The sequence below is a fragment of the Anopheles bellator genome, chromosome 2 (assembly GCF_943735745.2).
Source record: "Anopheles bellator chromosome 2, idAnoBellAS_SP24_06.2, whole genome shotgun sequence".
In the NCBI taxonomy this organism is placed as follows: domain Eukaryota; kingdom Metazoa; phylum Arthropoda; class Insecta; order Diptera; family Culicidae; genus Anopheles; species Anopheles bellator.
In genome coordinates, this window is record NC_071286.1 from 48,663,522 (window position 1) to 48,676,563 (window position 13,042).

Here is a 13,042-nt window from a genome sequence, read left to right on the forward strand (position 1 = left end):
CATTTGCGGGAAGTGTTGCTTTTTGCGTTTCATGCTAAAAAAAATGCAGCTGAAGCGCATCGAATGATAGTAGAAGTTTATGGTGAAGCCTGCATTAGTGTAAGAACGTGTCGGGAGTGGTTTTGCAAGTTCAAAAACGGCGATTATGACGTGCAAGACAAGGAGCGTCCCAGACCGGTGAAAAAGTTCGAAGATGCCGAATTGAAAACTTTGCTGGAAGAAGATGCTTGTCGAACTCAACAGGAACTTGCAGACTTATTGGGTGTGACACGACAAACAATATCGCATCGGCTAAAAGCCCTGGGAATGATCCAGAAACTAGAATAATGGGTGCCGCACGAGTTGAAGTCGATGGACGTCAAACGGCGTCTTTTCATTTGCGAGCAACTCCTTGAACGGCAAAAAAGAAAAGATTTTTTACATCTCATCGTGACCGGGGATGAAAAGTGGATACACCATGATAACCCAAAGCGTAAAAAATCGTGGGGGCTTCCCGGCGATGCATCAACATCTGCAGCTAAACCGAACATTCATGGCTCGAAGCTGATGCTCTGTATTTGGTGGGACCAGCTCGGCGTTGTCTATTACGAACTATTGCAACCAGGCGATACCATTACAGGAGTCCTGTATCGTACACAACTAATGCGGCTGAGTCGAGCGTTGAAGGAAAAACGGCCACAATATTCAGAAAGACACGACAAAGTTATCCTTCTTCACGACAACGCTCGACCTCATGTTTCCAAAGTCGTGAAAACATACCTGGAAACATTGAAATGGCACATACTACCCCACCCGCCCTACTCTCCAGACATCGCCCCGTCAGACTACTATTTATTCCGATCGATGACGCATGACCTGGCCGAGCGGCGCTTCCGTTCTGTCGAGGACACCAAAAATTGGATCGATGAATGGATCGCGTCGAAAGATGAACAATTTTTCCAACAAGGAATTCAAAAGCTGCCCAAATTGTGGGAAAAAGTTGTGGCTAACAATGGTAATTACTTTGAAGAATGAGTTTGTAAGGAGTTTTTTACAATAAAGCCTCAAATCATGAGAAAAAACGGCGGTTTTCTATTTGTACGCCTGATAGTAAATACAGGGTGTTTCATTAACGAACGAATGAGTGTTTGGTGCGGATTTTGGCTGATTGATTTTTCGGTGAAATTGAAGCTGAGAACTTTGACGGCGTTTGGTTTAAACAGGACGGCGTTACGTGCCATACAGTGACAGCCACAATCTATATTTATTTTATGCAAACAGCAGCAGCTATTGACAACCTTAAGACCTCAATTCAAGTTGCTATTGCCGAAATAGGACCAGATACAATTGAAAATGTACTCAAAAATAGGTCGACCAAATGAGCCGAACTGCCAAGCCATTGTGATGGACATTTGCCCAAAATAGTTTTTCGAAAAAAAATGGAAGGAATGAATCTTTCAAGTAAATGTTCAACCATTAAAAAATATTCAGCCGTTTTTGTTTTACAACTAAATGAAAAAGTGCATCGTTAATGAAACACCCTGTAGAAAAAGCAACAACTAATATTCAGGTTACTCACCCTCACTACGCCGTCAGTAGATCCAGTTATAATAACGTTGTGGGTATCCCACTCTTTTGTACTAGAAAATGATGTACATAGAATTTGCTGCATACGGTCGGAGCTACCTGTGCTAGTATTAACTACGGCTAACTGCACTCCGTTGATAGACCAAATATATAAACGAGTACCAGAACAAGTAGCAATGTCGCCCTGAATGGATTAAAGTTGAACGTAATAAAAAAAAAATCCGAAACAAATGAGCCTCATGGCTCAAAGGAAATTATAGAATCTTACCGTTAATTCATTAATGCTAACTGCGCCAACAACACCAGCATGTCCGTTTAGCTGTCGAACGTAACTTAAACGACAAAGATCCCATATTATCGCAGATCGATCGCGCGATCCGCTTACAATAATATTGTAGGCTGTGCTTGACGCCAGTGCAGTAACTGCATCTGTGTGGCCAAAGAGTGATTTCTTGTGGATTATTTTCTTACGTTTCGTATCAAAACTGCAAACCAAAAGAATCGAGCTCGTTCCTCCTAGAATAAGCTGTTTTGCTCCAGGAGATGTACACGAAAGTATTTCGCCACATTGGTGGATGTTTTCGCATACAAAACTTACTCTATCGGTATCATAAGTACCAACGCGTATCGAATGATCAGCGAAACCCCACGCCACGTATTGATTATATGAAGTTGGCACAAGAATTTTATTTTGTTCGACAGCCAATATGCACCTGTCCTGTTGAACTATTTGGCCAACAGGACCAGAAACTTCTACCATGATAAATGGAAAAGAAACATTTTTATTACAAAGAATCGGCCTATAACAATGAATCGGTATACAATTTTCACATACCTTTAATAGGTTGAGCACTCGGTGTTAGATCATTGAGGTGGTAGAAGAACAATTTTTCATTATTATTAGCAGTCATGCCTCCTAGTGATGACAACGGTGGTATAAGAGGGCTTACGTTACCCAGTTTATTCGCATATTTTGATTGAGCCATTCTTTTCGGGGGGTGAGCTTTTCGGAACAACTGTTTAGGTATTTGCCCAAAATTATTTATGAATCCTATAGCAGCATTTTTTTTCAATGGGTCGTCAATGCTAAAAAGACATACATTATTATTATAATGAATAAAATATACTATTTATATGTGATAGCTTCTTTTTTCTTAGCATGCTTTGCACTAAGTGTCTACCACCACCATAGGGCATTTTTAGCGTGTGGTAGGAAGGATCTTTAAAATACAATTTAAAAATTTGACACAGTCCAGTCGAAGTAGATGATAAAAATATAAAAAATTATATTTTTTTTGTATGTTTTAACAACTTACTTATATATGTCCACATTTCCTTCATAGAATAGATGATGAAACACATTCACAGCTTCAACCGATGCCTGGCCTTGTTGTTTGTATCCGAAAATTAGGTCAATCCACTAGTTCATAAAAATAAAGACATCGCATCAATCTCCAAGACATCATTCATGAGGAACAAAACGTATCAAAATAATAAACCTAGAAATAAACCTTACCAAATGAAGCTGGCGACTGACGTAGTCACATTCGAGGGCTTCGCGATGCATTCTTATGAACTCCCTTGTGTCGTTTTTTGCCCATACCGGCAGTATTACATCGTTCAACATTTCACCATTTTGTTTTGTACCAAGGTCAAAACTGTTAGAGTTTTCTAAAAACTCGGGTAAATAAAAAAACTCTGGTATCAGTTCCTTAACGTCCGCCATGTTTTGTTTTGATGCGGAGTACCAAGCTTCTTTGATACTGTGGAACATTCGATCAGCCAGATCAAAATGTCCGCCCTGCAGCCGTAGAAAATGTTGGGCAAACGGTTCTAACCGGACCAGATATGCACAAACAATCATGGCCGAACTGTAATGCGTACCATAGTGGTAGGGTGGTGTCTCGCCTAGAGGATCATCCCAATCTTTGAATCGTTTTTGGAACTGTTCAAGGCGTTCTTGAGATTGTGCTCCCATTGGTTTTGATAAATCACGAAAATTGTTTTCATCGTTGAGGTTTAAAGTATCCGAATCGTAGTTCGACAATATCCAGGGAAACACTGGGTATTGCATAAGGTCGTTATACGAACGCCCAGCCAGAGAATTCAAATGCATTAGATACTGAAAGTTTGATATTTCTCCTTGCTGCAAAGAAAAGATATGATAATTTTTATTACTCTTTAATAGATGGATACACTTTCAAAAATTATTTTAAAAATTGAACAGTTGCACAGTTGATTTCTATTTTTAAATCTTAACCATATGTCTTCTTCATCTTATTCGGCTACAATCGCCGAGCGGTCTTGGCCTGCACCAGAGACAATGTTAATCTATGGGTAATAGCCAATGTTGGGATTCATCCATCGTCATAGTCGGAACTGCGCAACTCGTGAGTGATTCATCAAGTGTTTGAATTTTAAACTACCGATCACTTGACTTTTAAAACGCCAAACTTCATTATGCAGTTCTGGAAACATTTAGTAAAAACGTTGATATTTACGAAATGGGACGATGCAGAAAATTGCGACATGTAAAAGCTTATTGTCAAAGTGTTGAATCTTCAGCTCAAACTGTACGCAATTTTCCATAGTCATGTGCGAAAAGCTCATTTCTACCTCGGTGGAATAATAATAGTAATAATTATTATTTTTATAAGCAGAATTGTCCTATTTTGGGGCTTGGAAAGCCCACACGTCGTGCATTTTGAATGTATTGTTAAGAAAATCGATTTGCAAAGTTTCGAATCATAACGTACACAATATATAGTTACACTTTTGATATCATGATAACGCATTTAACAACAATTTAACAACATTTTAATACAACTGTTTACTCACCACCCATCGCTGCGTTACCGAAATTTCTCCAATTAGACTACTTAGCAATCCTGTATATTGTTCTACATTTGCGGCGCGTTTCTGCCCTGCTACCGATAGATGTGCTTTGTCGGCGATTTGTGTAGCCATCGATGTTAATTTTTGAAAAACTTTGTTGCGCACCTTACACGGAAAACTTATTAAATAATTTTGTCCATCACAGCAAAACATTTCCAGTGCAATTGGCTGTAACAGGTATCGTCGCTTTTGTATCTCGCGGATATCTTCGTACAATATTTTTGAACAACGACGTATATTACGAAACCTGAAAAAATCGTTATAAAAGGAATTTTTCGAATGAGACTAAGAATTTTAAGTCAAAATTTAACAAAAAATATTTAAAGAAATATCATTGCAAGAGATATAATGGTAAATTAAAATAATTTACTGGCATTAGTATTATTTTTGGCATATTATTGTTAATCAAAATTAATTTGATCGCCTCCAACGCAAGTCTCTTCTAAAGCAGCACAATGCAGCAACGATAATCTAATTGTTGCAATCATAGTAAAATTATTTTTCGTTTTAATCTACGCAAAACGTGTTCAATAAAGTAAGTACAAGGAACTATATCTGAGAAATGAGGTGCTAACTCAACTGTTCAAGATGTGATTTTGCCTACAGGTCGAAATTTGTTTGGGGGTATCTTGGAATAATCCATGTCTTGGAGCATTTCCTTCCGAAAACACTGTCCAAGACCCAACGAACAAATAGAAAGCCTTTGAAACAAATGAAATACGAAACAAAACTTTTCTAGATTTCCATCTGCGTCATCCATCTATGCTGCATCGGTTTCTATGCGAAATGCGTCAGTTCGAACACTGACAGTGCATCAATATGAATGCAAAAGTGGCTCAATACGGCTCTGTCGGTTGTAATAGCAATAAATCAATAAGAATATTATAATTTATATAGTAATATCATAATTTTTATATAATAAATATCTCTATATTTTTATAAATTGTTTCATATGGCTTTCGAATCGATCAGTAAAAATGGTATTGTTTATATGGCAAAACATACTAATGGCATCCAAATGTTAACGTAGGTTCGAAATAGGCTAGAAAAACATTTTTGGAACTAGTTGTAAAAGGGTAACAAATAAAATAGAAAAATTCAAAAATGTATAATAAAAAATAAATAGATTATTTTTAAATATGTACGGAAGTAATCAATTATACATTACGTTTGAGTTTCAGCTGGAGCAGTACATGGTATGATTGGTTCATAATTCTCCTTAGGTAAGGTATCAATATCTCTTATTTCACGATTACGTAGTAATGTGAACCCGTCAACAATGTAACAGCATTGCCGACCGATTAAAAATAGCCCCTCGAATGTATCCAAACCCTGTATTCGCGCTGATCGGAAGATGTGCGAGACCTTCAGAAATGGAGAAATATATTGATTGCATAAATAACTGAAATCGATTTATTAGAATATCAAACAAAGGTGTTACCTTTTCATTCTCTTCTAGAAGCCGTAACAAAGCTTGATTGTCTGGTAGTGATGAACAAAGGCCTTCTTCGTTTTCTAAGCAATCGCCTTCTAAATCTTTCTCATCCCTGTACACGTAAACAACGACTTTTATTGATAAACTATATAATTTGGATTGTAATATTATTATCGAGTGCTCTTACCGTGGAGATTTTGGAAATTCCAAATTATTTTTGGTGACTTCACTTCCTGTCAACCTTTCCTTGCTGACGTTGCCTTCATGCTCAAAGTGCTCAGAAAACATGCATTGATACTGCCGCATAACATCAGCGTATTTTGCGCTGTCATGGCTAATAGCAACGCGACATTTCAGTTGTCGTTGCTGTTGGTGATCACTACTAGCGTTTGTTTGCAATGCTTCCCGCGGAGGGTAATGGATGTGAAATACCTCATTTTTAAGCATTTTTTTGCGCATCCGGTAAGGGCCTTCTGTATTATCCAAAACCCACTTTGTAAAACTATCACTGCACTCTGGTCCCCAAATGGCACGTTCTCGAATAAGTTCCCCTTCTGTTTGTAACCAGTCTTCATAAACATAGCGTTTTGTGTGCGCACAAGTATAATTATGTTGCGTTAATCGAAAGTCCCAGTACTCCCGCACCAAAGTAAGCTTAACAGAGTTTAGCTTTTCAATCAAAACATCTCCCAAGTCATCGGGTCGCAGGCGTTTTTGATTGCTATCTTTCTTTAACTTGGCACGACTTGTAAGACGTGTTAAGCCGCCGGTAACTTTTTGTATCTTTGATTGAATGTTATTTGGACCGTCATACTGTGTTCGAGATACTGTGCGTCGTTCCACTGCCAAATATGCTAGCCAATGTTTCAACGCCATTTCAAAAACTTGTTGTTTCGTACGTTTCATATCCGGTGCTCTTGCATTTCGTGCCGGTTGAATAAGTGTCACTTTGAATATTTCTTCAATTACCGGTTTCTTGCATATGTATAATTCTTCCCATACTCTAAAAGATAACATTGTCAGTACCGATTGTAGATCAGAAGTCTGTTCTCTTGATGGAAAGTCCACTTCTTTGGCATTATCGACCGTATCGCACTTATTGAGCAAATCGTCCATGTACCAAATTGACGAACTTCCACTTGCATGTGTGATTGGAGCGACAAGAGCAATGCGTTGTGCACCATTGTCTACCCCTAGCTCATCTTCGTGTAGCTGTAACAAGCAGTAGGTGAGGCACCCAATAAAATCAGGATCGTGATTGCATGCACCGAAAACCAGTAAACGATTGGTAATTAATAGCTGAAGTACTTCCGCTAACGACGTATTATCCTTGGGGTCTGGAGGATATGCTAATAGATACAATATGCAACGATTCAGCGACCGATACAATGATTCTAGTGATCCAATGCTGTAGATACTAATAGTGCTTCCCACTCTGTTCAAAGCAGGAATGGAGGCACATTGCTTAGTTTGAAGTATCATTCCTACGCAGTAATCGAAAACTTCGCGACCATCCAAGTCAAGCATACGTTGCCATAGTTTGTCAACTATTCTTCCTGTTATATAAAACACGTTGTCTAACACGTGTCCACTTTGAACTGTAGTCAGTGTTATGTTGAGTACTGTCGGTGGTTCAAATATTTTGCATGATAGCAAGCGTGGAATTAGCAAATGGATGATTTTAGATAAATAGTGCTTTCGTTGTTCCTCACTAATGTTATTGTAGGGAGAACATAATTCTAATATTGAGTCTATGACTGGTGGAATATTTGCAGTACTTTCAATTGGTAAGGAGTCCACCACTAGTGTTAATAAAAAATCCATTGTTAGCTCTCTGATTTCTTTTAAGCATGGACTATCATCTGGACTATATTCTAAAGATTTTGACGACGTTGGGTGTTCATTCGAAAGTAATTGATCGCCATCTGAACTTATTGTTTCTTTTTCCATAACTGAAAAAGATGTCGATGAAGATGTAGGAGACAACGTTGGTTTGATGGCAAAAGAAGGAGCATACAATGTAGATATGAGCGAAGCTATCACATTCGGGCTCATAGCAATTGATGCGAAATCGGGCAAATGTCTATATAACGACATTAGTAGTTTTACGATGTCAACCGAATAAGATTGAAGCCATGTTTTAGGCGAATCGTACGTTTCACAATCATCCCAGATTTTACCAGCCTGATTGTTATGCAGTATCTTTCTTATTAAACTTAGTATTATGCATATAGCTTCTGAACAAAATGGAATTATTCTTGTTTGAGATACATTTGTTTCGATTGTACCAACTTCACGCGATGTCCAAATGAACGACCATATTGCTTCGAGACTTTGACATTTTGATGGAAGTATCGTTGATTTGACAGGATGTCCCACGATCAATGCAATCAACAACGAATAAACCTCAGGAATATCACTTCGATGAAGGAGCAACCATTCAAGATAAGGAAATCCCATTAAGATTGATGTTTGTTGCATAACAATTTCTGGGGTATCATTTTTATGAGAAGCTTCTGTAGATGCGACAGAACTTGAAAGACCATCCTCAGATTGACGAATAGTTGACGGTAACAGAATGGCATTGCGTGACTTTGTAACCATGCCTGTATTTTTCAAGTAACCCTCATTCTCTGAGTGTTTTGTTCTATCACGAAATCGTGCCCGTATTGTCTCCGTGGATAAATGCACCACTAATATACGCATTGCCCATATCATCGTAGAGCTATCAAGCTGAGGTTGCATCAATAGCAGTATCCAATCAAGTCCTAGTACTCGAGTGACTTCTTCGCATAGCCGTAAATTAACGGTGTTATTGGAGTTGAAATGAAGGTCGTGCAATATTCTCAGAAAACGATTAGGTAGCTGTTCACGCTGGCTTGTGTCACATTTCAGATGATGCTGCTGTAAAGAAAACAAAAATCGGCAAGGAATGCAAGGCGTGTGAAATCAGTTGTTCAGTTCAGTTGTTTTTAATGTTAAAGAGGCCCTGTGCGAGGTAGACACGTCGTCGAAAATAAAATCACAGATACATTCCAATACAATCACAGGAATAATCTAAGTTAATCGGCATCTTAATATTCGTAGCATCGCACAGGAGTTAAAGATAAACCATCAAACAGTCTAAAGCCATTTGCGCAAAGCTTAGAAAGAACTTGATGTTTGGGTACCATACTAATGAACTCAAAAAACGTGATCGATCGAATTTCCATCTGCGAAGTGTTGACCAAACGGAATGAAATTGACGTATTTCTTAAACACGGGGGAATGGGGTATGGGAAATGGGTAAGTTAGCACAATATTGTGCGAAAACAATCATGGGCGTAGCTTGGTGAAGCAACTCAAACGGTGGCCAAATCAGGTCTGGAAGGTTCTACTTGGTATATGGTGGGACATGAAAGGAATCATTTATTACGAGTTGCTTCCGTTTGGCTAAACACTAAATACAGATCTCTACTGTCAACAACTGCACCGTTCGAAGCTAGCAATTGACCAGAAACGGCCAGAATTGGTCAACAGAAGAAATGATGCGTTCCATTATGACAACGAAATGCCAAACATGTCTACAGTGACTCGCCAAAAACTCCGGGAGCTTGGTTGTAAAGTTTAGACCGCATAGTTCAAACCTTGCACCAAGCGACTATGACCTTTTTCGCGGATTGCAAATAAGTAGGCAAAAAAAGAAAATTTATAATATGACATATGTAATACGTTAATTAATAACGATATGATTTCTTGACAAACCTATGAAATACAAAGAAAAAGAACATTTCTCCTCCGCAGAAATGAAATTGCGAAACTTAATACTATGTTTATGTTTTTGGGATGGTTTTGGCAGTGTTTGAAACATTAGCACAATATTGTGTGAAGGAAGTGCAAATAGATTAACGGTTGAGATAGAGCAATTAGAGTCGCACTTTTGTTCCATCGAAAAAACAACTACCAGAAACACTTACCTCAGGAATGCAATTGATGACGTACTGGCCAAACAACAAAAGTTCGTTAGACTTCAAATGATGACCAAGTAAAACACGCAATAAAGAAGACCCGGCTTTCAGAGCATTCTCTTCTGAGATGTATTCAATTACAAAAAGTAATTTCGACAGGCACTGAAAAGAGAAATATTATACGATAATTATATTTTATATTCAATAACATTTTTACAAAACATTGTTACTTATGAAATGTGTATATTTGTTATGTTTTGTTGTTGTTTGTAAAGTTATACTCTTCTTCTTATTTTGCGCTACAACGACCAGGCGGTCTTGGCCTGCACCAGAGGCATTGTTAATATTTCTGTTGCTCTCTGCAACGTTCGTTTTTTTTAAGGGCGGGGTTGTCAGCCCCGCACCAACCCCCGGTATCGGGAATCGAAATCCTGGCCAGTTGAGTGACAACCAGGGATTTGAACCCAGGCCAGCTGCGTGACAGCGACAAGCGTTACCGACTGCTCTATCAGCAGGGACGTTATGTTATATTATGATTTAAAAAATTGAATCGGCTTGTGAAAGCTAGAAATAGATTTAATTCACATTAAGCAAGGTGAACAGTGTTACATCACACTTACTTTACCGTCAAATTGGGATATATGAGAGCTGTTCAAAAAGTATTAAAAGTTTTGGCTCATCAAGACGGCGATGGCGATGCCGTCTTTATATCCTGTATCGTATCGTAGCGTGGTCCTTTCATGGTCACCTTTAGTTTCCGGAACAGGCAAAACCCAAGGAGCCACGAGCTTTCGAATCGTCAGCGCGTTGACGACGCGTACACTAAAACGTACATAGTTGCTCCTTGGGAAGACACAGGGGCCAGGCATACGGTAGCTTTAGCATCATTAGTAAGTTGTTTTGGCCAAAAATTATCGTAGAAACAATTATGTATTAGAGTCGCGACAGCCTATTGTGGGTTTCTCGCCAATCCGGGCGTGTGTTCGGGCAAATTGCACATAACTCGCAGGAAATATTCGTTATTGACCATTCTATCCTTTGGCAACAACTCATGATGCACCACTACACTGCAATCGAAGAAAATTGTAAGTAAAACTGTTCACATTTGACCAAACTTGGCATTTCGACATTCACATCTTCTCGGCCCTCTGAAAAATTTTTGAACCACGCCGCCGTTAATAAGCGCCGTTTTGGTCTTAATAGCTTCACCGTAAACCAAAGTTAACATTTCGATTGCGTCCGAGTTCTTAATTTCTTTTTTACACAAAATTTGATACAGATTCTTTGCCATCCATTTTTCGGAATAGACAACCATAATACGCGACCCGTGGTGCCTGAGGGCGCTTTTCTGCTGCTGGGTCCGTCCTGTCCTCGAATACGCTTGTGTTGTCTGGTCCCCCGCGTCGCCTTCCTCTATGGATAGGTTAGAGAAGGTGCAACGGCGGTTTACCAGGCTTGCTATTCGTAGGCTCCTGGGTACCTCTGTTTCCACCTTGCCCCCATACGACACTCGCTGTCGCATGTTGGGGCTTCCTTCAATAGCGTCCCGCCACTCCTTGCCCAATCCCCCTTCATCGCCAACCTCCTGCTCCATAATACGGATGCTCCTTCCCTACTTTCGTCACTCCAATTCTATGCTCCATCCCGCCGCCTCCGCGACAGACCCCCGTTCCTCATTCCTCCCCGCCGATCACGCTTCGGATCAGTTGACCCATTCCTGCGTGCGCCGCAAGTCGGGTCCTTCAATGCCGCAAGTCCCCTGTTCGACATCCACCTCCCCATTTCTTCCTTCCGCTCCCGCCTCCGCGCCTCCACTGCCCCTAGTATTTAAGTCCTTAATACGTAAGCTGAACTTGTTAAGCCATTGGCGAACATTTTTAATAATTAAATAAATAAATAAATAATCGTTTGGGACAAAACATGTCCGAGCAAAACAATTGTCGAAAATTGACTGATTACTTGATGCATTGAGTTGTCACCATAAGTGAGTGACATGTGTAGCAACCTAACGCCAAAAACAAATCGAAAATCGAATATACGTAGCCCGCGGAAATTGAAATGTCTAACTACTTTTTGAACAGCCCTCGTATACTAATTTTTGATTTTTAGATTTCTGTGCAAAATTGGCTTTCATATTATAGTAAATACTGTTCAGATGTTTCATGTTGGTTGTTCCACCACCAAATGTTGTTTTCCACTATGTTCATAGCATGTTTGTGCCGTCCGGGATAGAGCTTAATGTACACGATCAGCTTCCTCTTTCAATTTCAGAGCTTTCGCGTTCAACTTGGGCCTTGATCAAACTGCCTGTCGCGTAGATCAAACACGATCCACAAGTTTGGTCAGGTCAACTCGCTGGCGGTTTGCTGCGCTTACGTTAGTTTGTGGTGGCGTCGCAAGTCGCTTTTCGGGACTTTCTAATTTCGGTGATATTTTATACGTACGCTGTTTATCGAACAAATCGAACTAAATTCTGCAAGTGGGAATTTTTGGGATGGGGAAATATTCTGATGAATTTTTGAAACCCCTCCCAACTTTATAAATTCAGCTGGCGCGAGTTTTCTCATGTATCCACGGGAAGCGAGAAGGGAAGCCGACCGGACATCATCTGGAAGTCCGATCCTCTGAAACGCCGGATAGTCGAGAAATGAAAATGAAATGAGGCGTGGCGAAGCTCGCCGAGATCTGCTAGTAACAAATAAAATTATTAGCCCAAGAACTAGACGTAGGCGGCAAGAGGATAACTACCAGGCAATGTTATGCAGATTATACAGTTGCACTATGCAGGTTATGCAGAGGTTATGCAGACGACGAATGCAGATGAGGAAAAAATTTGCTGCTCAATACCGTTCTTGGGAAGGTACTGACGGTACGAAAAGGGGGCATAATATTTTATGGAGCGACGAAACCAAAACAAATTTGTTACGTTCGTACTTTCAGTGGAATGTTCGACGTCCTCCTGGCAAAGAATTCCATCCCAGGTTTACAAAAGAAAACTGTAAAACATGGTGGTGGAAGTATCATGATTTGGGGATGTTTTTCATGGTCTGGCGTAGGTCCCCTTTTCAGAATAAAGAGCACCATGAATGCTCTCGAGCATAAATCATTCATGGAAGAAAATTCACCTTACGCAGAAGAAAGCATGCCAGCATGAGATAGATATTTTAACAAGCCAACGCTCCATTAAAAATTTTTCAGG

General features: G+C 39.6%; 1 protein-coding gene across 1 annotated transcript in view; it reads right to left on the minus strand.

The window, feature by feature from the left end:
• LOC131207638 (WD repeat and FYVE domain-containing protein 3) overlaps positions 1-13,042 on the minus strand; it is a 34,597-nt gene that overhangs the window by 5,228 nt on the left and 16,327 nt on the right. Inside the window, exons 17-26 of the mRNA XM_058200260.1 lie at positions 9,853-10,005; positions 6,084-8,800; positions 5,903-6,008; positions 5,630-5,826; positions 4,405-4,708; positions 3,083-3,712; positions 2,883-2,986; positions 2,402-2,652; positions 1,835-2,319; positions 1,559-1,750 (exon numbers count right to left, since the gene is read on the minus strand). Coding sequence (XP_058056243.1) covers positions 1,559-1,750; positions 1,835-2,319; positions 2,402-2,652; positions 2,883-2,986; positions 3,083-3,712; positions 4,405-4,708; positions 5,630-5,826; positions 5,903-6,008; positions 6,084-8,800; positions 9,853-10,005 — 5,139 coding nt within the window. The remainder of the gene's footprint in view (positions 1-1,558; positions 1,751-1,834; positions 2,320-2,401; positions 2,653-2,882; positions 2,987-3,082; positions 3,713-4,404; positions 4,709-5,629; positions 5,827-5,902; positions 6,009-6,083; positions 8,801-9,852; positions 10,006-13,042) is intronic.